We start from the raw sequence: 25,284 nt of genomic DNA on the forward strand, positions 1-25,284 counted from the left end.
TAAAATCTTACAGATTTCCTCTGCCAAACAGAATCATAGGAGAATATATGAGATCATCCATGAGTAAATATGGTAAGTGTTCCCTCTAGGTCAAATACTCTGGCAAGAAAGGCCAGGCTGGTTTTAGAAAAAGTGTTGGCTTCTCAGACTTTTTTCTGTATTTTCTAAGCTCCACAATCTGTTTCTACAGAAAACGAGTTGTCAATACAGTTCAGGAGTGCAAACAAAACCCAGGGGAGATTGGCTGAGCTAAGGCTGCTGTCTGACTCTGGAGTGGAAGCAACAGGAAAAGAGATGAGGAGGCAAAAGTGGGGGCAGGAAGTTGGAGGGAAGGATGCACCAAGATCTAATTTGACTGCTACACTTGCAAATTCAATCAAGACACCCTTGGGGCAACCAGCATGAGAATAGGGTAACGTGGACAAAATGTTGTTTATTGAATCCATTTTGGAAACAGACCACATGAAAGGTTTCTGTGAGCTCACTCGGAGTTAAGAGTCATGATTGCTTCCTGTCATTAAACGTCAACCATAGGAAAATCCTAGCATAAATAATGAAAATGAATCTAGGAAAGAAAAAGTGGTTAAAAACACTTCGGCTATCACTCTTCCAATAGCTCTCTGATAGCTAACATGCCCATAAACATCAATACAATTTTTATAGGTACAGTCTATTTACTGCACAGATATCAAATGTGTATATCAATGATAAAGTTGTAAACTAGCTAACCATCATCAGCAATTAAGTACACTGGGTCTATACTGATAGTCCCATTCTCATTTTAAGAGCTATGTATTTAATTGATGACTCCGCTCCTCATCAGGGACATTGAAGACATGGAAAAGGCATTTATACACACACACACACACACACACACACACACACACACCCCTATGATTAACCTTATAAACTGAAAAAGTAAACCCAAGCATGATTAATTACTTTGCCTGGATCAATAAATACTAGTCTCAAATGTTAAATGTACTAATCAGGACAGAAGCCATCAGTTACATAAATCATGTTGCTACCTACTGATGTTCCATTTGCTAATACATGTTAGCCAATTTGTAGACTTTATCCAACACATGCATAGAGATTATTTTTTGTTTGAAATTCTTAGCAGATCGCCTTTGGACATTTCTCTCCCATCGCTCGTAGGATGAAAATGAAATAAGTCTAAAAATTTCTAAATTCCAAGTCATCAAGAGCACAATTCTGATCATATTTCAGATCTTCACCCAGAAGGGAAATGCCATCAAGAGTTAGGTAAGCTTAGAAGTTCTCATCACCATGGCAGCTTAAGACTGATCTTCACCTCCTCCCAGCACCCTCTTGCCATATTGGAAGCCACGGTAGCTCATCTCTTTGAGATTTCATAAACACCAGCAGGAAGCGTCAGAGGGGGAGCCTTTTCTTTTTTTCTGGAGCTGTTATCAGTAAGACGGACAACTACAAAGAGGAGGATAGGGATGCAAGGTGGATAAAAGCTCCCAGAGCTGGAGGGAGCAGTGGAAGGATGCAGCACAGTGCCAGGGCCTGCTTCCTCCAAGTGCTTCACGTGCTAGAAATTCCAGGCCTTTCTTTTACCACAGGGAATAAACATCCCATCCCTCCAAAAGGTCCTGCCCACATATCCCCTCTCCATGCTTCCTGGAAAAATCCATTCCATTTTCCATGCTTCCTGGAAAAATCCTCTGCCCATGAGGCAAACTGGGTCTCCCCATCCCAATGCAGCTTTTCCTAGAAACCATGAAATTTATAAATTTACACAGGCCATTGCGGATTCAAGTCCAGCTGCTTCCAGAGCTCTGTGACATAAGAGCCCTGCCTCCCATGGATCTTTATCCTGAACCACTTCCAATCTCCTTTCCCAGGAGCTCTGCTTGTTTTTTAGTGTGAAGACTCACCCCACTGGAAATGAACAGTGCAAGATCCTACGTGCAAAATTTGCAAACTATTTTTTTTTAAAACGATACACATTTTAAAAATTCAAGTCAAATCCAGGTACAGGCTAGTTGGTTGGTATCAGTTGGCCCCTCACACCCACCATAGGAAAGCATGGTGAGAAAGTCTGTTTCTGAAATGAGAGAGACGAGAGGCACCGGCTACTTATCTGGGGGTGAGTTTCTTGAGCTTGAGAGGAAGCCTGAGAGGGAAATGCTGAGGCTCAGTGAAAGGGCAGCTTCAGCCTCGCAGCCTTCCTGGGCCAAAAGCCAAAGGCCTCTGTGCAAGCAGCACATAGGATCAGGATGTAGGTGAGGATCTCCTCACCCACCAAAGGGGTAACAATTTCCCAGCAATTCTGAAACTAAAATAAGGAAGGCATATTCCCAGACCACGCTGGGTAAGGGCTGCAGGCTATTTTCACTCTACACAAAATGGGGGAGAGGAGTTTCTTCTCCTCTCATTTTTCATCCATAAATCTCCTCATCACAAGGAACCTAAAGGGGAACTCCAAAGGCCAACACATCCTTGGTGGTTGTATGTGTGGTCCCGACAACCTCCTGCTCCAAAAAATGCCAGGACATTGGATATGCCATTGGGAGCATCAGGCAGTCCAGTCTTTGCGGGGGAAAGGCCTAGAGATGAGGATCTGAGTCAGGCTGGCAAGGTTGGAGTCAGAAAGTGACCATTAGGCAGTTAGTCACTTTCAATTGACCACAAAGAAGAGTTCACAGTCACCAAAATAAAGAGGCTGACAACAACGGTGTCCCCTTAGGGCATTTTGACCAGGACTGTACCCTAAAAGAAATAAGATAGCATCGCATAAAGCAAGAGCCCCTCGGTAATCCATAAAGATGGAGGTGTCCTCATCCTGGTTGCAAAACAAGAGGTGGAAAGGCCTCGGGGTGGCAACTCAGCTGAGGGAAGCACAGTTCAGCTCCGAGCCCTCCTGGCTGCCCCCGGCCCCCTCCTCCAGTCCGTCAGGGCTGTCGGTGATGTTGGGCTCACTGGAGCACTGCCGGTGGGGTGGGGGGAAGCTGGGTGGCAGGAGCAGGCACTTGTCCTCACTGCTGGCCTCCTCCCCTAGGCCGGAGTGCATCATGGTGGCCATGGCCAGCAGCTGGATGTCCGAGTGGGCATTGGCCACCGTGTGCCGCCGCACGCTGCCACACTTCTCCAGGTAGGCTTCCCCCTCCTGCTCCGTCAGTGGGGTCAAGGCCATCTCATTCAGTGGCCGGCTGACTGCAGTTATCGGGGAGGCATAGTTCAGGACAGTCACCTTGGGTCGGACCCTAGAGTGCCGCCTGGCTGCAAGAGAAAAATCAGCAAAGATTGTTATTAAAGAGGGGATATTGGTGCTCAAAAGCTCCGAATCCAGCCGGGGGAAAAGAGCAAGGTGGTGGCTCAACCTTTAGGAGCAGCTCTTAGGCGCAGCCCAGCTACAATGCAAGGGACAAACTTGGTGATATCTAAATGTTTCTTTTGCAACTTTACCTGTCTGTGCCAGATTCTGCCCCTAACCAATCCTACCCCACATATTAGGTGGTCACCAAAAGACTTTCCTTGACAGATAAGGGTCAAAAGAATCTCCTGTGTTTCTCAGCTGCTGCCTGAGCTTCATTGGATTTGCCCTAAATACCCTTTCAATGTCCTCTGAGGACTTGGGCATGGGATGGCCAGCTTTCAAAAGAAGCAACCCTGGCTTCCTGCAGGAGTGGCCTCTGCCATGCCAACAGGTAACATAAAAGAGCCTTCATAAGCTGAAATCCAGAGGAAGAGATAACTGGGGAGTTACCTCCGTTGTCATAGCCAAGGCAGCAAGACTACCTTGCAAATTATATGGAACCGGGACTACCCATGGCCCTCGTCTCCTGCCAGGTCGAGGTCTCAGATTTATGTTCTGTTCAAGTCAATTCTCCTGGACTCAAACAGCCATTAGCATCATCAAAGAACAGGCAAGGTTCTGTGGATTGCCCCAGGGAGGCAGACACAGGAGGGCTGGACACTAATTATAAAACTGCTGCTTTTTGGCTTGAGACAGAGTTTCACTCTTGTTACCCAGGCTGGAGTGCAATGGTGCAATCTCAGCTCGCTACAAACCTCTGCTTCTCAGGTTCAAGTGATTCTTCTGCCTCTGCCTTCTGAGTAGCTGGGACTACAGGCACCCACCTCCATGCCCAGCTAATTTTTGTGTTTTTTTCTAGAGATGAGGTTTCACCATGTTAGCCAGGGTGGTCCTAAACTCCTGACCTTGGGTGATCCACCCACCTCAGCCTCCCAAAGTGCTGGGATTACAGGTGTCAGCCATGATGCCTGGCCTAAACTGCCGCTTTTGAATTCTCATCACGTTCCAGAAACTGCTAAACCTTGACATGTTATCTTTTGAATCCTCCCAAAAACTGAAATTAAGTCATGGTATAGTATTAGCTTCCACTTTATAGATGAGAAAACACTTTACAGATGAGTATTGGAGAGGGAATAGCTTACCCACAGTCATATAGATAGAAAGTAATTTAAGCTGGGACTCAAACAAGGTCTGTCTCACTCCAGACCCTTGCTCTTCTAGCTGCCCATGCAAGGCCCATGGATAACTAGGGTGAGTGAAGTAGCTGAAGGGAAGGAGGAGCCAAGCAGAGGGACTCTGAGGGCTGGAAAAAGCATGCCCATCTGGAGATAGGAAACTTGCCAGGAGGATGTACCCTGGAGAGGCGCCTTTAGGATGGCAGGACTCCCAGAAGTGGGGAAGTGGTGACAGAGCTGCTGAGACAGGTGCATATCTGCTGAGATAGGTCACATCCTGGCTGGAACAGAGTCCAGGAGACAGTGAAGAGGTGCCCAGGCAGGCAGGATAGGCTGGCACAGGAGGGCCCTCGAATGGCAGATGGAAGCACCTGTGGCACATCAGACAGATCAGAGCAGAGCTGTGGGGAGGCAGTTAACATCATAGGTCATAGGGCAGGATGGGCTGCGCTCAGGAAGCTTCCTTAGGCAGAAGTGTGGCAGAACGGGTTGGAGCCAGCGAGGCCAGCAGTGAGGAAAGCTAGGGAGAAGGCTCAGGTGTTATGTTCTATAATAAATATGGATTGCATGTGAAAAAAGTAATGCTAATCTCAGAGTCAAAGTGAGAGGTGATCAGGAAAGGAAGTAGAGTTGTGGTGATGAGGGTCAGGTGAGGAAGATGACCGCTGAAGACACCATGGACACTGATACCAGAGAACCCGGCAACTTGGCGGCACAGTGGCTCACACCTGTAATCCCAGCACTTTGGGAGGCTGAGGTGGGCAGATCATCTGAGGTCAGGAGATCGAGAGCAGCCTGACTAACATGGTGAAACCCTGTCTTTACTAAAAATACAAAAATTAGCCAGGTGTAGTGGCGGGTGGCTGTAATCCTAGCTACTCGGGAAGCTGAAGCAGGAGAATTGTTTGAACCCAGGAGGTGGAGATTGTAGTGAGCTGAGATCGCGCCACTGCACTCCAGCCCGGGCAACAACAGAGTGAGATTCCAGCTCAAAAAAAAAACAAGAAAAACCCCCGAAACTAAGAGATCCTGGGAGCGGGGTGGGGAAGAGGAGGAGGAGCTGTGGGATGGAATGGCAGACTTGAGGGAGGGGCAAGGGATGGGGAGGAGGCAGCTCGTGAGACCCAGCACTGGGCCCCAGCCCCATCGTGTCTGAGATGCTGAAGGGACAACCTCTGTGGGCAGACAGACACGCAGTTTTGCAGTTTTGAGCTGGGAAAACAAGCTTCTATCTAAAGACAGAAATTTAGTCATTTTCAAATAACATTTAAGGACAGTGAGAAACATTTATAATATTTGGTGACAAAAGTAGAATATAAGCAACAGTATTATATGCATTTTGTCCCTTTTTAAGCCAAACTGGGGTTATACTGGGTGTCATATTCATCCACCACACCTACATATAAAAACTGGGAAAGGCATACATCAAAATACCTAGTTACCATCCCTGGGTAAAGGTATTAACCAATGATTTTTAATTCATTATCTTTTTATTGATATGTCTTTAAATGATATGTTCGTTCTCTATGTGGGCATCACGACAAGAAGAAAACATTTTAGGACATGAATATCAGAGTCCTCTGGAACTTGGTGATGGCTGGGGCCCTCCGAGTGAAGGTGACCTTTGAAAATGAAGAGGGGGTAAAGGACTAAATTATTCTCGTGTGTGCATCTGTGCTGGGTGGCTAAAATGAGAGGGGCTAGCAGCACTACTTTCAGAGGGGCTAAAGGTATGAACAACTAGCACACAGGATAGCACTTAAGAGTGCTGGGTGCTGATCTGAGCATCTTGTATCTATGAACTAATTAAATCCTCTCAACCCAATGAGGTGGTTACTATTATCACCACTGCCACTTTACAGATGGGGAAATTAAAGCACAGAGAGCTTAAGGTGGGTGGATCACAAAGTCAAGAGTTCGAGATCAGCCTGGCCAAGATGGTGAAACCCCATCTCTACTAAAAATAACAAAAATTAGCCAGGCATGGTGGCGTATGCCTGTAATCCCATCTACTCAGGAGGCTGAGGCAGAAGAATCGCTTCAACCTGGGAGGTGGAAGTTGCAGTGAGCAGAGATCCTGCCATTGCACTCCAGCCTGGGCGACAGAGTGAGACTCTGTCTCTAAATAAATAAATAAATAAATAAATAACTTGTTCAACATTGCAAAGAAGAGGCAAAGCTGGGGCTGGAGCACAGATGGCAGCTTCCAAAACCCAGGAGAACCCCATTGCCTTTCCAGAAGGAAGGAAACCCTAGAGTGAGTCAGAGGGGCAGAAGAAGAACCAAAACACTCAGGTAACCGAAGCCTGGGGAGCAGAGTCCCAAGGGAGGAAGCAAATCTGACAGCAACACCCCAACTCCCAAAGCCTGTCCTCTCCCACCTTCACATGGGCTGTGCCAGGGCAGAAACCTGCAGAGTTTGGAATAGAGTAAGCACCATGACAAGGCTGGGCCCTTGATCCCAGGGAAGTCCCCCGACCCATGCTCCTCTAGAGGCAGTGCTGCCTCCTCTGCCACCTAGGCCCAGTATCATGTCACGAGCTGGGTGGCTCTGGACCTGAGAGAGGCAGAGGCGTGGGATAGTCCAGCCATGCAGCCGGTCTGGCCTGGGAGAGAGTGAATTTGAAGGCATGGCCACGGGAGAAACACAGCTTCAGAAGGCTGGGGGATGGACGGGTTCTGTTCCAGGCCTCCTCTTCTTTTCAGCCTCTCTTTCTGCCAGAGCACACCTCTCCCCAGCTTCCCAATCACACACCCCATTTCACCTGTCCCTGCCTTCCATAGTGCCTATATCTCATACCCTGAAGACCCAAGAGAAGTGTGTTCCCTCTGCCAGCCAGGCAGGACAAGGCAGTGGGGAGAAACGGAGCGGGGCCGATGGTATCAGTATTCCCACCACACTCGGGACAGGATGGGGAACACCCCGCTTTCCAAGGGGAAAGCAAACCATGCTGTTCACAGACTGGCTGTGGGGACACGTGGCTCATGCTGCTTTAGTTCACTCTCTGCTCTTCCGGTGGAACTGGAGAGCCCTAGACACGTGTGTCAGCCACTTCCAGAGCTCATGCTCCCAGAAGGAAATCACAGCAAGACCTGCCCACATCCATCTGCAAAGCCCACAGCAGCTCCTGTCATCGGACTGTGGTGTGTGTGGATAAATAATGAAGAGAATGACATTCTAACCCTTTGGACTAAATCTCCAAGTCTACTGGCTCAAAAGCCCCAGGGACCTAGCTGGTGGCAACAATAACACTTTTTCAGAATCAAAGGATAATACATAGAATTTAGATGTAGAGCGTGTTCCCATCCGTGATCTCGCCTTTTAGTCCCAATCTCCCTCCAAAACAGAGTTGTTCTCAGTATGTCCACCACACGGATGAGGAAGACTGAGGCTGAGCCCCAGTTCTCTTAGGTTTTAGACAGCAGTGTCCAGACTTTCCCCACTACACGCTGCTGTGTCTCAGGGCACTGCTGCTGCCCTCAGAAGACATGTTTCTTGAACCAGCCTACTCTCTGAAGTCAGGTAATAGCAACAGATGCTAGACAAGAGGCTAGAACTGGCCCCCTTCTTTGGAGATAGGAGACAAAACGCCAAGGAGCAACCAAAAAGAAAGAATCTACACCAGGCACTGGCAGCAGTTCTTTCTGAAGCATGGATGCTCGTACTCTCTAACTTACACATTTCTATAATGCCTCCACATTCCTATAATGTTCCCACATTCTTATGATAACCCTGTATAACTTTTATGATCTCTAAAAATCAATGACTATAAAACAGAAGCACCAGAAGAGTTCAAAGCAGCAAGGATCCCATTGAAAAACTGTCCTTAAAAAAAATGCCCTCGAAAACGATTTCTCTCTCACTGCTGCTAAAACTACACACTGTAGATTGCTGTTGGGAAACCCATCTTGGGACCTGAACCCTACAACCAGCCTAGCAGGAGACTGCACAAGACCTCTGGTGAGCATTTTCTGTGTGGAGATGTCTGTGCTCCTGAGACCGGGTACCTGCCTGCCAGGGGTGTTTGTGCAGAGGGTGGGGCTGGAGAGGCAGACAGTAGCAATATCATCTCTACTGTTGCTAGAGAGTCCGATAATGTTTTATAGGGGTATGGGGGACTCCTCTCTTTGGGGAAGGGGTATCTGGAAAGATACAATATTAATGTTAGATTTTACAACATGGCTGAAACTTGGAGGAAAGGCTGGGACGAGAGAGGACAGAGGGTAAACTGAGGGAACAGGAAATCAGCTTGCATGGCAGACACGTGCAGCATCTTTGGAGGAAGTAAGGATTTGTCTGATGATTGCCGCAGGTCCCAACCCACTGGGATGACTCAGGGAAAGGTGTCTCCAGTGGTCCTTGGAGGGCCCAGGCAGCAAACGGACAAGGGAAGCCACTCTGGCTGCTCACGGGCCAAGAGCTGGAGCCAGAGTGGGGGGGGCTGCCCTGGAGAAGGAGACCCCAACACCACCTGTCCCCACCTTCAATGAACACTACTGGCTGGGTGCGGTGGCTCATGCCTGTAATCCCAGCATTTTGGGAGGCCAAGGCAGGCAGATCACGAGGTCAGGAGTTCAAAACCAGCCTGGCTAACAGGGTGAAACCCTGTCTCCACTAAAAATACAAAAAAATTAGCTGGGCATGGTAGCAGGTGCCTGTAATCCAAGCTACTCGGGAGGCTGAGGCCAGAGAATTGCTTGAACCCTGGAGGCAGAGGCTGCAGTGAGCCAAGATTGCACCACTGTACTCCGGCTTGGGTGACAGAGCAAGACTCTGTCTCAGGAAAACAAAACAAAAAATAAACACTACTACCTGTACATGCAAAATGCTGCACTAGCTACAGAGAGGAAAAGAAACATAAGTCTGATGTGGGGCCTCCAACAGGGCTTGAGCCCAGCACACTTGTGTAGCTCCATGCATGTGTGTGCACGTGTCGGGGCAGGGGGCTTTAGGAGTACCTATTTACTGAGCATCTATGATACACTAGGCACTATACCAAAAAGGAGGTGCTCCATTGATGGCTTCTAACCGCTTTGCAGAGGAACCTGAAGCTGAGATGTGGAATAATTACAGCCACAGTTAGTGATGAAACCAGAGCTGACAGCACAGGCCCTGCTCATGACCCACACACAAATAACTGTTAGACCAGGTCAGTGCGGCAAATGTCAGGTCAGAGGTACAGACGACAGCACCTGGAAATTCAGAGGAGGAAGTCACAAAGAAAGGCTATTTCAGATGGGCTGTGCTTCTCTGGGCGTGACTTACAGACTGAACCACTCATTCATTCACAGGAGAGGTCTGGGCCAGGTCCGGGGATACAAAATCCCTGCTCTCAACGAGCTCAGTGTAAGGGAGAGGATGAAAAATAGGACATGGCAATACAGCAAGGCAAGGCCCAGGATGTGATCTGGGATCCAGGGGAGGAATGTGGGTAACACACACAGCCTCCCCAGGGAGTTATTCCACAAGGGCCAGGCCGCCTATAGCTGGGGTTCATAACGTAGCAGGCAGCCTCTACCTGGCCCTGCCCCAAGACAGGGCATCTTCCTCCTGCTGTCCCTGATCGGAAGGACAGGGCCTCTGCACTCAGCCCTCTGTAGCTCAGAAGTTAAGTAACTTGCTCCAGGCCACACAGCAGAACCCCAGCTCTTGTGGTTTCCAAGGCCCTGCTCTCTCCACAGTTGCCTCAGCCTTTCTCTCCCTGCTGATGACTCACAGGACAGGCTACAGCTCTTCCTCCTGCTTTCCGGGTGGAATGTTTTCATTCCCAAGATTGGGTGTGGGCAGAGCCAGGACCACAGGGACCGTACGGCTGTGTCGAGTCCCCCGGGCAGACAGCATTTCCTTGCTAAGCACCCGCCCAACTCCAGAGCCAAGCCTCAGACAAGTGCGTCAGCTGTGTCCCCACTGGGAGGTCAGGCCTTCTGGGCCCCTTGGGAGGCCTTAAAACTGAACGCCAGGCCCGCGGCTGGCAGACAGCGACCCGCACTCTTGCTTCTTGTTCTCCCCAACCTTTTTCTCCTGTGCCCCCGGGAAGGCAGGGCCCTGTCACCCAGGGAAAGGAATCTCCCACCAAGAAACTGATTACCCTGGGGCCCTAAAACCAGCCCTTCCCTTGCAGTGGTGCCCTTTTACAGGAGAAGGGCCGGGTCCTGCTATTTCAGCTGGCATCTCCAGGCCACCTCTGCCTCCTCCTCTTCCCTTTCACACGGGGTTGGGCCAAGGGGAGTCTTTATTCCCTCCTCACTCACCAGGACCCCCGCTGAGCACTGGCATTCATCCCCTGCACCGGAGCCAGTCACAGCAGCTCCTTTCAAACCCCCAGAGAGACACAGAGCCTGGATAAGGCTGTCCTTAGGCCCTTTGTTGGGGACTTGGTTCCCAGGCCTTTGATCTCCCAGGCTCCCTGGCCAGGCCCCACCGGAGCAACCGCCATAATACGGCCATTGTGACTTCGGCACACCAAGCCCGTGGTGGGCGTCCCTCTACAGGCTGGCACCTGAAAGCCGTGAATGCCCGCTTTTCACGCAGAGAAGTTACAGTGTCCTGAAGGAGCAGGGCCCTTCCCCAGAGACACAATGGATGGAGGCCGGTGGGAGGCCAGGGCCTTTGTGTGGGAGAAGTCGAGCGAGCTGCTGAGCATGTGCTCGGGAAACAGCCTGGAGACTTCAGGGACTTGAAAGGTGGGGCAAGCACCAGCCTCTGGGGAGTCTGCCTTTTTAAAAAAAAGTCACCATCCTCTTCCTCCTCCCTCACCATTGCCCACCATTGCAGAAAAGTGGCTGCTTTGGAGAAGGGGGCACACTCTGTCACTCCCATCATGGGCCTCTGATCTCTGCATACCCAGGGTGCGACCTGGCTGGTGGGAAGGGAGCCCTCCCGAGAATCGTCAACTCAGTCAAACGTGTGTGGGCACGTGGGTGCAGCGTGGAGCCTCAGGAATAAACAGCTTCCCTGGCTCTGGTCACCTACCCTGCAGGTGACCTGGAGACTGAAGGCACGACAGTACCTTGCAGGATGGAGTGAGTTATGTGTGAGACCCTGGTCAGTAATGCAGTGACTTCTGAGAGCATGGGTGCCTGTGACCACGCCTACCCATCCTCGGGCTCAGGTGAGCCGTGGCAAAGCCCTCCCATAGGTACAGGGGATTTTCACCCCCAACCCGACTCCTTAGTTTTCACTTCAGCGAGTCATCTCAACACTCTCCTCCCACAGGCAAAATAAACATTTTACTAAGGGGCAGACTGAGGCCCTGAGAGTCCTCTCTTTAGCTGGAAAGCAGTGTCCTCCATCAGGATGGGCACTGCTGTGACCACTTTAGCTTTCTGGTATCCAGAGACATGGGACGGAATGTCTGGCTTTGGATCCCTTTTGGGCTAGGGAACACCTCCTGGGCTGTCCCTTGATAAAGTCACCTCCTAAAAGTTGGCAGTGCTCAGTGGGGGTGGGGGTGATGCAGAACATGTGGGGAAGCTGATCAAGTATCCACACCCTGGGGTTTTTGGATCCTGGCTCCATGTGACCTTCATCCTCACTTGCTTCACCTGTAAACCTGGGAACAGCAGTGTCTGCTCCGTGGCCCAGCATCCAGCCCACCCAGCACCACGCCCAGGACATGGTCTGTGTCCAGTAGCTTCCCTTGCCATCAGCTTCCTTCCCACTCTGAAGCCCTTTCAGTTCCTCTAATGCTCCTTCCTCTTGCTCACCTCCTGTGCTCCAAATCCTCCCAAGGTCCACTCCTTGGCCTGGGGATAGTCATTCCTCTCTGTTTACTCAGCTAGCTCATCCTCATCCTGCAGGTCCCATCACAGACATCATCACTTCCTCCAGGTAGTCTTCCCTGATTCCTTAGTCAAGGTGAAGTCCCCCTGCCCTGGGCCCTATGGCCCCTGTACTTTCCCCCTCAGAACACGTGTACACTGATGAGACACTGCCTTGTTTGTGACTTCTTCCCTGGGCTGTGTGTGCTGGAGGGCAGGAATGGGTTGGCTTCATTTATGGATATATCTATAGCACTCCAACGTATTAGGACAGGGTCTTAGAACACATTGGCTGAAATGATAATTAAAAATGAACCAAAAGAGGGTCACATCCCTCCTTTCCCCTACTGCGACCACCCTCCAGAGGCAGGGACTGTCTGAGGTACAAGAATAAAACCTCAGGTCTTTGACTTTATGATTTGACAAAGTGTGCATTATTCTTTTTTTTTTTTTTTTTTTTTTTTGAGACGGAGTTTCGCTCATGTTACCCAGGCTGGAGTGCAATGGCGCAATCTCGGCTCACCGCAACCTCCGCCTCCCGGGTTCAGGCAATTCTCCTGCCTCAGCCTCCTGAGTAGCTGGGATTACAGGCACGCGCCACCATGCCCAGCTAATTTTTTGTATTTTTAGCAGAGACGGGGTTTCACCATGTTGACCAGGATGGTCTCGATCTGTTGACCTCGTGATCCACCCGCCTCGGCCTCCCAAAGTGCTGGGATTACAGGGCATTATTCTTATTTTAGTTGGAAAGCTAAAGCTATCCCCTCTTAGAGTGAGTCCTCACTGAACAAACTTCCAAACTGACTCTTGTTCCTAGGATAAGACACCAGAATATGCCCCCATCAAATAGGCCTCTTAGGCAGAAGGATGTATGAACTGAAGGCAGTTAAGAAACAGATACAGGAAGCTCTCTGGCCTCCCTCTATTTGCTTAAAGGCAGGATATAGATATATAAAGACAAAAGGTATCCCATCCCACTTCTACCAGGGGGAGCAAAGCTTTACCACTGAAGACAACTTTAGACCCTTATCCACCGGCAGTGGCTCCAGAGGAACCTACGAGAACAAGCCTCACTAACCGGCCCTTATCTACCATCTATTTCCCTTGCCACAAGCTGCCACCCCTGAAGACTCAAAGTTGTTTTTCTTTGCCTTGTCACTTCTCTAGAAATGTACTTTTTGTTGTTGAAGACGCTATATGAGCTGGAATTCAAAGCCACATATTTAAGAACTACTGACTCCCTGGGCGTGTCCCATGTATGTATGAAACACACAATATTAATAAGCTTCTGTTGGTTTTTCTCCTGCTAATGTGTGGTAGGGGTCTGTTCCAACTAACAGCTTAGAAGGGTTTGTAGAAAAACTGTTTTTCTTCCTCTACACTGGCATTAGGCCCAAACAATGGTGACATTCCTGCCATGGCCCAGCTAACCTGCTGATGTCCTGACAGCTCCCTGGATACCCACATCCCCCAAACTTGGTGAGCTGAGCCAGCAGGAAGGTGGGCTCCAGGGAGATGGCAGCAACATGGCGCCTAGCTCAGAGTGGGGCTGTGGGAGACTGTTTTCCTTCAGTGTCATTGCAACTGGCTCATTCCAGCTCCTGGGAGGAATAAGTGAGGAAGGGAGGGAGGAGAGAGGAGGGAGAAGAACCAGTAGGCAGCAGGCTGGGGCCAGCACCCTCTGATCTGTGGTGGCTGTGGTTAAGCTGGTGTCTCCAGAGAAACACGAGCAGGGTGGTGAAAACTGCCAGCTGGCGCTGGCTCTTGAAGTGGTAGAGAGGCCCAGGAAGGGGCAGGAACCTCACTGGAGGACGCTCCTTTCTTTGAAGCTCAACTACTACAACTCCATTAAAGCGAGAAGAGGGGGCATCAGGTTCCCAATTTGAGTAATCCGTTTCTGCCTCTGCATCTGTCTGAGGGTGCTGGCTCCCCTGATCCTCAAGTACTGTGGCTGCCATCACCTAACATTTTTTGAGTGCCTACTATATGCCAGGCACCATTCCTGGGGTCAGAGCAATGAACAAAAAGTTTACGCATTTTGAGGGTTTACATTTCAGATAGTAAATGGGTTTTTTAAAAATTAGAAGCCTTATCATGTAGCTATTTCTACAGAGACTGATCTGAGAGCGATTTTGTATTATATTATAGAGATATTTGTACCAAACCCATCTAGACTGTGGTGTCATTGAGAGAAGGAACAGATCTGATTCATCTCCAGATTTTCCAAGATGCCTGGTACAGAGCCTGACACTCACTGATGCTAGGTTTACAGCCACCAAAAAAAGGCCCCAACAGGATTTGTCTCCAAATCCAGAGGCCCCTTCCCTTGCCATGTGGTGGTAACCTACGGAAATGGAGTGGGAGACAGCAGCTCGGTAACATCTGGTCATGCATACAACAAGTTGACTTGACATTTCCAGTTGGTTTCAAAGGGAAATCCATCACAGGAGGTTTCTCTACTCAACCAGAGAGAGGGTGTAACCAGGCGCACTTTCTGGTATCAGATACAGAAAGATTAATGTCCTAGGCACACAAAAATGATCAAAGCCACTGATCAAAGATGTGGATCAGATAAGCACCACCACAGAGGCATAGTACCGGTCCTTGGGGAGGAATCTTCAAGGGGGAAAGAAGGTTACTGTAACCTCCAGAGGCCAGGAACGTGAGTGCTTAACATGCACAGGGTTTGCACTGACCCGCACAGGAAGCAAAGGGCTGGGTACATAATCAGTGCTCAGTTAAACACTGCTGGTATCATGATCACCGAGGCTCTTGACAACTTGAGAGCTGCACTTCTTACCCAGCATGTACGTAGAGCCTGAGAAGCTACGGTCATCGCTGATGCCGAGGAAAGGAGAAACCACTTGCTTCACCAGCTCCTCCAGTTGCAAATAACTCTCACTTGGGCCTGTGGGCTCGTGAACACTCTGGAAAATGAACAGCCAAGATACGCAAAGGTCAGCGTCTGTTGCCATGCCCAGCAGGTGCTCACTTAACAAATCCTGATTGTCCTCCTTCAATGTACAAGGCAGTGTTGCTGGCAGGCAGCATCCTTGCAGTTAGAATGAAGGAAACTGAGGCCTGAAGTCTTAGTCACTTGTCATGGGTCACTGCAATTAGAACGGTGCATGGTTAGTACCGCAGCAGCCTCTCCCATTGGGCCACCAATGCGATGTGGATGTCCCACCTCCAGGGCTGAGATCTGGCTGGTCTCAAGGACAGTAATCCTACCCACACTGTCACAGTGACTGGTTCATAAACAGCACACAGACACTTAACATATATCAAGGCACGGAGGTCTCCTGACAATGCAAAGAGGAAGGTGCCCTTATTAGCCCCCTTCTCTGGATGAAGAACTAAAGACCCAGAGAACTTAAGTACCACGCCCAGGAAAACACAGCCAGTAAATGGCAAAAACCCTGAACTGGAACCCAGGCTACCTGGCTCTGATCCCCTCTTACTGACACTTGCTATCAGGCTAGAAAAGAAGGGAGGAAAGAATATGGGAAAGTGCAGAGTGATAAGAGAAAGGGAGAATTCTTCTAGAGCCAGGAATAGTTGTAGCACCAAGATAAAGAGCCAATTAAAAACCCTGACGTGACAGGAGTTCTCAAAGCTAAGCGCTGAGTAAAGAACGGTCGAAACCAGAAAGGACTCAGTAACCAACTTTTCTAGAAAACCAGCAGACTCCTAGGGAGTTCAGCTTCTTGCTGGAAAGGACTCAAACGTGCTGTCATGTTGAGAAGCTGCAAAGAAGCAGAGACCACCTGGCAGGAGAAGGGCTTGGCCAGGAAAGAAAGAAATCTCCATGGGGCTGTGCCCAGCCCGAGGGGTTAACATGTCAAATTCTCGAAATGGGGTAGACTCTAAATCACTTTCACTTTCAAAGTAGACTCCACTCCGGTGCGGTGTTTCAGGGATTGAAGGGGAAGCTGGTCAGGTTATGAGGCAGGCAGGGCTGACCCCTGCAGGTTGGCGATCCCAGGGGGATGTAAGCTGCCAAGGAAGCAGGCTATTCCTTGGCCCCTTTTTGGTACTGTCACATTGAGATGGGTGTGGCCAGGGGCTGGGGGAAGAGAGGACACAGCTTCAGGAAACACAAGGAGGCTGAAGAGGGGGGCTGTATGGTGCAGATTTGGAGGTAGAAACAGGGCCAGAAGAGATGCAGAGAAAATGAGTGGATTCTCCCCCAAAACCTTCCATAAATACTAAACAGGGAGAGACCACAGAAAAAGGAGAAGTGGCAAAAGGTGGGAGGAATGTGGAAAATAAACACGTGATTTGGAGCTGGATGGTTTTCTCCCAGAAAAGTCGCTGCTGAGAACTTGGCTTGTGCACAGCCCTCTAGGAAGGTGCTGTCCTCGGCCCTTGGCTTGGCTGCCAAACAGCTATGGAATTGGTGTGGTCCAGAGTAAAAAATGCAGGAACTCGTGTTCAAAAATCATTAAGAATGTCAAATGGCGATGAGAGAAAGTTAAACCAAGCTCAGGGTCCTCTGAGCACAAGCTGAATACCCTGCCTGGCTGGGGCCTCTGAGAATGCATCATTCTTAGGGTGGTCTCAGGACCTGTCTGCATTAGCTGGAAGCAAACAGATCTTCACACTGGTCAATATCTCCGATTCTGCCTCTCACTGGGGCAGTTTGAAGGCAGAGCACATGGCCCACTGTAGGAGTATATGTATATTTTGGGAAGGGTAGAGTTGGGTCAGGAAAATTTTGGAAAAGCAACAGAAAAGACAGAGATGAAGGCCTAAGAAAGAACTCTTTTCTCTGTACTAGGGTCAAGTAGTTTTGAAAGATATCAGCCCCAGGTCTCATGGCACTGTGGAAAGTGCAGGTCTAGGGAGAGAATGGACAATTCTAAGTACCAAGGCCCACATTTCCTGTAGCAGGTGTGGCCCCAGGGTAGTGCCACCTGGAAGTTCCATTCAGATCCAGAGCCCACCACCCCTACTGCTCAAGAAGATGGACTTGGGCCGGGGAAAGATCCGTGTTCTTCACAGTCACACCCCCAGCCGCAGGCTCTAGATAGAACTCCTGGTGAGGAAGAACATGGGCAAAAGGCACAATTCCCAGGAAGTCCTCAGGGGAAGTGATGCCAGATGCCCTGCAGGAAAATGGGACGATCTTTAATGGTCTGTAGGGTGCCTGTAGGGCGTTTCGAGACTGCAGAAAGGAGGCAGTAGTTGCCTAGAAAGGCTAAGTGGAGGCAGGAAGACAGGCCGAGGGATAGGGAACAATCCAGCTCTCTTATAAATGAATACATGACCTTGAGCTCAGTTGCCACCTTCTCTGAACCTGCATCTCAGCTGTGAGATGGGGAAAACAATGGTATAGACACAGGAGGAACCGTTTCCTTGCCTGACTTTCCGACATTCGCCACAACCCCAGAGCTTCTCTGACTGTTCTTCCCTCTGCCAAGAGAAGAAGCCCGGATGACGGTCACCAACCTGGGGTGTGAGGCCAGTGACACAACATCAGTCCTGCCCAGGCTTCTACTAGCTGGTGCTATATTCCCTGGACAGTGTTTAAGCAATACCTATTATGTGCCAAAGACTGTGCTGGGTGCTGAGGGCACAAAAGTAAAGAGAAAACATAAGGACCTTCCTTGATTGGACAGGAGCTTGAGAGCCTCAGAAGACAAAGTGTTCTGAGCAGGGGGAAGGGTGAGCACAAAGATCCCGCGGCAGGCAGGGAAGCCAAGAAGACTAGAGCAGCGGAGAAGTCAGGCTCCAGGCAGGGAGGGAAGGGTGGGAGATGCCAAAGGCCAGGGTACAGACTTGGGCTGTTTTTCTAAGATCAAGTGGAAACCACTGAGGAGTCTGAGGCTGTCCCACGGAAAGCAAATTGGGGTGGGGACCAGAGTGGATGAGGCAGATTCTCCTGGGCAAGCAGTCTCACCTGTCTTTGGGGACTCAGGGGTATGATGACAGCTTTCTCATATGGTTTCAGGGCTACCTGGCACCAGGCCCGGAATGTTGGAATGTGATAGGCATTTTTCATTATCGACACAGGCCCTCCTGTTCCAGCATCAACAGGTGAGAGCCTTCACCTGCAGGACTGGATCAATTCTCCTTCCAACCAAACCAAACCACACCACCACCGCCGCCCAAAACACACAGGAATCGCTTCTCATCCCTAAACTATTATAAACTGAAATGGGAAGATGGGAGCTCAACATTCCGAGTTTTCCTATCAGAATCCCGAAGGGCTCATTTTCAAGACTCCCTATTCAGCATGCATACTCTAATTAGGCTTCTCAGACCCGAGCCCCACATGCATTTTTCTATCCCCCTCCTTCTCCATCTCTTCCATAAAAATACTTGACCTGGCATTCCGGCCAATTACACCCACCCTCATCCTATTAGGCAACCCTTCCTCCTCTCTAATTACAGGAAAAGGGTGAGAATGCCCAGAAAAACGGCCCAGCTTCAAGAACTGAAAGAGAACACCAGCTGGGGGATGTGGGAGAAGGTTCGGATCAGGGCCACAATGCCTGACATTCCATCGCTGCTGTGAGGGCAGCAAGGGGTCACCACTGGCCTGATCAAGGATGAAGCCATCTTCCCTGAGGAAGGGCTCAGAGCTAATGCTGCCCCATCTGAACTTGTTACAGAGGTGCAGAGGCATAGCAGTCACCTCTTGGGGGTGTCCCTACCAAAAGTCCTACTCTTTGAGAATTGTGTGCCCCCACCGATAGGAATGGGCTTGCCAAGGTCATGTTTATACTGCTTGATCTTACTCAAGAGTCATGGCTGATTGGGCAAAGAGGAATCGTCTAGTCCAAGCTGGACCAATAAATTATTTCCTCTGAATCTTACTGCCTCTTCCTAGCCGAGGGACCTCAGGCAAGCACACAAACTTACTAGGTTTCATTTTCCTCACTTCTAAAATGGGAATAACAACAATGCCTACGTCATAGGGTGATTGTCTGGATTATCTGATTAAGAAAACAACATACTTAAAGTCCTTGGCCCGTGCCTGGCACATAGCCAAGGACCAATAAGTGTTTGCTCAGCTTCTTAGTATTGATTTAGAATTGGGATTCAGTGACACTAGGCAGCCACTGGATAGTCTCCTACTGGAAGCACATGAGCTGTGAGGTGTACAAACCAAACACAGAACAGAAACCTGCAGGGAGAAAAAGACCAAGTCCAGGAAAGATAGGACAAGATGAAGACAGACAAGGTAGCCCAGATTCAAGTAGAGACTAGGAAGTAGAGAAAGGATGGTGGCTTCACGGCCTGAGACAGCCGCATTCCTGGTTGTAATCCTTCATGAAGTCCATCTGCCCTGGGAGCTTCCCAGGGAGTTCCTCGTCCGGCTTAAGCTAGGCCAAAGTGTATTCTTTGCTGTTAACTTGCAACCTGTGGCTCCCTGGCGTCACTAGAGAGGGAAAAGGACATCTACTTCCTGAATGAAAGACTTGCTTCCTTTACTCCCCAGTGCAATCCTGGCACCAAGCACAGCACCAGGAACTAACAGGTGCTCAGTGAATGCACATCAAATGAACAAATGAATGAACAAATGAACATGGGCCAACAAACTAAATAGTAGTAAGTCAAGCTAAGGTGCTCTGGTCACTAGGTTCCTTCCCCCTCATCTCAGAATGGCAGTCTCTTCCCTCGCTCCCTCCCTTGGCCTTGGGGCAAGTCTCCAGTACAGCCTCACCTGCAGGATGAGCAACATCTGGACAATGGATGAGGGCAGCTTGGACTGGGCCAGCAGCAGCAGGTCACCCAGCTTCACCTTCAGCAGGACCAGGTCTCGGAAGCCCAGCAGGGAGATCTGGCGGATAGTCAGCTCCTGGCCCTAGAGCAGACAGAGGAAGGAGGGCTGGGAGGTGAGAGCTCACTGAATCTGCCACCAACCACGTGGGGTTTAAGACAACACATGTTTAAGTAGCACCAAAGATGAGATGAGGCGTCTGCAAGGGCTAGTGTGTCTTTCAAAGAGTCAGAGACCTGGCTCCTGTCCTCTAGAATCAAAATGTTGTTAAGATAAGGCATGACTCAACCTGCCTACCTAAATGACCCAAAGAAAATACAAGGCACATATAACAGGGCACACTATTATCAGTGTTACGAGTGGTCAGGAAGGAGAGAGAGAGATGGGGAGAAACAAATGAAAGATCAATACTACCTCCTACATTCAAGGCTACATTTCCCAACTTCTTTTGTAATATATCTGAACAGCTATCATACAAATAAAGAAGGAAAATATGGGACCTCTTAGATTGTTGTATAAATACCAGTAACTTAGGAAGAAAAATAAATAGAAAAGTAAAAGGAAAGGGATTTGTCCAACTGTGGGGGTGGGGTAAGGAGCAGAAGGTGAAAATAATAACTATATATAAGCTAACATTTATTAAATTCTATGTGCCAGGCATGAGTCTACATATTTTAGATGTAAACAATACATGTAATCCCCACATCCCCACAACCAACCTTTGAGACAGGTATAAAACCCATTATAAAACCCATTTCATAGATGAAACACCCAAAAACCCAGAGAGTTACTATAATCCACCCAAAGTAAAGCTGGGTTTCAAACCCAAACTTCTTGCTTTTAGAGCTCCTCAAGTTTCCCAAGACCAAAAGAGAAAGGAAGGTGCGTTTTTCAGCCTCTCCTTTGTGCTCATACATGCAATGCACACTAAAAGTCGGTTGTTCTTGGTAGAGCCAAACCCGTTTCACAGATGAAACACCCGAAAACCCAGGCAGTTACTATAATTCACCCAAAGTGGAGCTGGGTTTCCAACCCAAACTTCTTGATTTTAGAGCTCAAGTTTTTCAAAACAAAAGAGAAAAGAGGGTTCATTTTTCAGACTCTCCTTTGCACACAGTCATACAAATGCACACTAAAAGTTGGTTGTTCTTGGTAGAACCAAAGACCTCATTAGGGTACCCTCCCAAGCCGACCAAGGTTTAAGGATGTTTTATACTTTCTGCAACTTTGTAGGGTTTTATAGAAACATGGTCAAGAGTGGTTTTGCTATCTCTGTATCCCCTGACCCCTCACATCCAACAGATACACACAATCACCACCCATACCTTTCAATAACATAAAAAATTATAAACAGAGCTCACATTATGTTGGGTGTTTTATAAACGTTGTTATCTTATAATGAGGGACTCTTATTGGGTTTTATTCTTTCAGTATCTCTGAAAAGTTGGTCAGTTGGTACTACCTCTGTTGGATGGATTGATGGACAGAGATGCTGAGGCATGAGGAGAGAGCCAGCATTAGGCCCCATTATTCTGGCCAGCCCCTGGGTCTTGGTCCTGTATGATGTTGGAAGCAGAAGGGATATAACCAACTTTTGTTCACAACCTTCCAGGGAACAGAACTGTTTGATTTAAACTATAGAATGTGGGAAGAGAGAAGGAGGAAGACTGGGGCACGCAAACTTCTGGAAACTAGAACAGCAGTTCTGGTGGGAAGGGAAGACTGTAAGGCAAAAGGCAACAATTTTAGGACCTCCTGCTCCAACAACTGCCAAATCGCTTTCCAGAACTGATTTTCTAGGAACTCCCTACAAGGTCACCAAGGCATCCCGAAGGAGTCTTTATTCCTAGAACTGCACTCCAAAAAGATAATTGTTTTGTCTTATTGTTTTTGGTTTTATATTTAAATCATAAAATAATTAAAGGCAAAGATTACAACAGGTCAGAAAAAGGGCTTAAGGTAAGGTTACAAGTCCTCTTCCTCTAATTTCTTATTCTCTCTCCACACTGGTAACTGCTGCTTGAGGTTTTTATTTATATTTTGGATTTCTCCAAAAAGTTCCTATATCCACAAAATCACATATAAAACCTTTAAACCCACACAGAGATTATGCCCCTCCCACTGTTCTGCAGCTTGCTTTTGTTTCACTTTGAATATTTTAGACATCTTTTCATAACAGCACACACTGACCCACCTCAATCTTCTTTAAGGCTGCATAATATTCCACCACTATATGAACACACTCTATGTAACCACCCTTCTCCTTACCAAGATGCTTTCATTTGAACATGTGTGTGTTTTAAACATATTTATCTATGCCACGTTGGGCACTTTTATCGGCATATCCAGATTATTCTCTTGCAAAGGAATATTGCTCAATCAAAATATGCCTTTAAAAAGTCTCACAGATACTGTCATGTTGCTCTCCAGAAAGACTGCATCTATTGTACTCCAAGCAAGAGCAGGGTGATTGGGAAAATACAGGGCATAACCCCACTTAGGCAACTCTCAGGGGCTGTGCCCACATTTCCATAACAGTGCCGGTATATGGTAGACACTCAACAGTCACCCATTGTCAACTCATCTGCTCAGCCCATGACATGGGAAAAACAAGTCCAAATAGCTGGATTATCTGCTGTGATTCCAACACATTTTATTGTATAGAGAATAGTAATAATAATGATATTGATGATGATGGTGACATTTCTTAAGCCTTTACTATATGTCATGTGCAAAATTAAGTGCTTTTCATGTATTATGTCACTCACTCTTCTTAACACCCTTGTGAAGCACGTTTTATTATTTTCTAGAAGAAAACCAAGGCTCATAGAGGCAAAATTACCTTCCCAAGAATATCAAGATGATAAGGGCAGACTGAGGATATGAACCCAGGTCAGTAACATGGTTTGGATATTCACCCTCTCCAAATCCCATGTTGAAATGTTTTCTCCAATGTTATAGGTGGGGCCTAGTAGGAGGTGTTTGGGTCATGGGGGCAGATCCCCCATGAATGGCTTATGTGTCTTCCCCCTGGTGATCAGTGAGTTCTCAATTAATTCACATAAGAGCTAATTGTTTAAAAGAGCCTGGCACCTCTTCCTCCATCTCTTGCTCCCTTCTCTCATCATGTGACCCACTGGCTCCCTATCACCTTCTGACATAGTTGTAAGCTTCCTGAAGCCTCACCGGGAGCAGATGCTGATACGTGTTTCTTACACAGCCTGCAGGACTATGAGCCAAATAATAAATATTTAAAATAAATAAATAAATAAATTATCCAGTCTCAGGTATTCCTTTATAGCAATGCAGAATGAACTAATACAGAAAATTGGTACCAAGGAGTAGAATGTTGCTATGAAGTTACCTGAAGATGTGAAAATAGCTCTAGAACTGGGTAATGAGCAATGGTTGGAAGAGTTTAGAGGGCTCAGGGCTCAAAAGATGACAAAAAGACAAGTGAGTGTTGGAACTTCTTAAAGACTGGTTAAATGATTATAACTAAAATGCTGATAGAAATAAGAACAGTAAAGGCCAGGCTGAGGTGGTCTCAGATGAAATGAGGAAGTTATTAGGAACTGGAATAAAGGGCACCCTTGTTATGCCCTAGCAAAGAACTTGGCTGCATTGTATCCATGCCCTGGGGATTTGTGGGAGGTTGAAGTTAAGAGTGATGACTTAGAGTATCTGGTAAAATAAATTTCTAGGCCGGGCATGGTGGCTCAGGCCTGTAATCCCAGCACTTTGGGAGGCTGAGGTGGGTGGATCACAAGGTCAGGAGTTCAAGACTAGCCTGGTTAATATGGTGAAACCCCATCTCTCCTGAAAATACAAAAATTAGCTGGGCATGATGGCAGGTGCCTGTAATCCCAGCTACTCGGGAGGCTAAGGCAGGAGCATCACTTGAACCTGGGAGATGACGGTTGCAGTGAGCCGAGATCGTGCCACTGCACTTCAGCCTGGTAACAAAGTGAGACTCCATCTCAAACAAACAAACAAACAAACAAACAGAAAAACATTTTCGAAGGAGCAAAGCATTCAAGATGTGGCATAGCTGCTTCTAACAGCCTAACATCAGGAATATGTACAAAGGAATGACTTAAAGTTGGAACTTATAATTAAAAGGAAAACAGAACATAAAAATTTGAAAAATTTGCAACCTGGCCATGCAATGAAGAAGGAAAAGGCATTTGCAGGAGAGAAATACAAGTGAGCTATGGAGCAATCACTCCCTAGAGAGATTTGCATGACTAAAAGGGAAACAGATGCTGATAGCCAAGACCACAGTTTTAAAAAGGCCTTGAAGTCATTTCAGAAACCTCTGGGACAGTCCCTCCCATTATAGGCCCAGAGACTTAAGAGGAAATAATGGTTTTGGAGGCCACGCTCAGGGGATGCCCAGTGCTACCTCAGGACACTGCTCACAACATCCCAGTTTCTCTGGCTCCAGCTGTGGCTCAAAGTGTCCCAGGTACCATTCTAGATGCTACTCTGGAGGGAATAAGCTGTAACCCTTGGTGGCTTCCACATAGTGCTAAGTCTGCAAGAGAGAAGGAGGCTTTGCAACTTCCACCTAGATTTCAGAAGTTGTATGGAAAAGCTTGGGTGCCCAAGCAGAAGCCTACCACAGGGGTGGAGCCCCCACAAAGAGACTCTACTAGGGCAGTGCCAGGGGAAATGTGAGGTTGGAGCCCCTGACACAGTCCCCAAAGGGCCACTTCCTAGTGGAGCTGTGGGAAGGGGGTTGCTGCCCTCTAGACTCAAGAAGGGTAGAGCCATCAGCTTGTATCCTGAGCCTGGAAAAACCACAGACACTCAACTCCAATCTGTGAGAGCAGCCCCAGGGGCTGCCCTTCAAAATCACAGAAGCAGAACTGCCCAGGGCCTTGGGAGCCGTCCTCTGCATCCAGTGTGCCCTGGATGTGGGACAAGGGGTCAAAGATTATTTTGGAGGTTTAAGATTTAATGTCTGCCCTGCTGTGTTTCAGACTCAAGTGGGGCCTGCTGTCCCTTTCTTTTGGCCAAATTCTCCCTTTTGGAATGGGAATGTTTACCCAATGCCTGTGCCACCATTGTATCTTGGAAGTAAATAACTTGTTCCTGATTTTACAAGCTCAAGGAACTTGCCTTGAGTCTCAGATGAGATTTTGAACTTTTGATTGAGCTGATGCTGGAATGAGATAAGACTTTAGGGGACTTCTGGGCAGGGATGATTATATTTTGCGATATGAGAAGGACATGAGATTTGGAGTACCAGGAACAGAATAATATGGCTTAGATATTTGTCCCCTCCAAATCTCATGTTGAAATGTGATCTCCAGTGTTTGAGGCGG

The 25,284-nt window shown here is 48.2% G+C and overlaps 1 protein-coding gene across 10 annotated transcripts in view; it reads right to left on the reverse strand.

Moving 5' to 3' along the window:
* Window positions 1–413: 413 nt before the first annotated feature.
* PRR5L (proline rich 5 like) overlaps window positions 414–25,284 on the reverse strand; it is a 170,955-nt gene continuing 146,084 nt past the window's right edge. For all 10 annotated transcript variants that reach the window (XM_021665470.2, XM_021665467.2, XM_021665466.2 and 7 more), the window contains 3 exons: window positions 19,898–20,038; window positions 15,026–15,152; window positions 414–3,252 (listed from right to left, as the gene is read on the reverse strand). In XM_021665470.2, the coding sequence (XP_021521145.1) occupies window positions 2,858–3,252; window positions 15,026–15,152; window positions 19,898–20,038 (663 nt within the window). In that variant the 3' untranslated portion in view covers window positions 414–2,857. The remainder of the gene's footprint in view (window positions 3,253–15,025; window positions 15,153–19,897; window positions 20,039–25,284) is intronic.

Source organism: Aotus nancymaae, unplaced genomic scaffold (genome assembly GCF_030222135.1).
Source record: "Aotus nancymaae isolate 86718 unplaced genomic scaffold, 86718_ANA_hifiasm-v0.15.2.pri h1tg000059l, whole genome shotgun sequence".
Classification (NCBI taxonomy): domain Eukaryota; kingdom Metazoa; phylum Chordata; class Mammalia; order Primates; family Aotidae; genus Aotus; species Aotus nancymaae.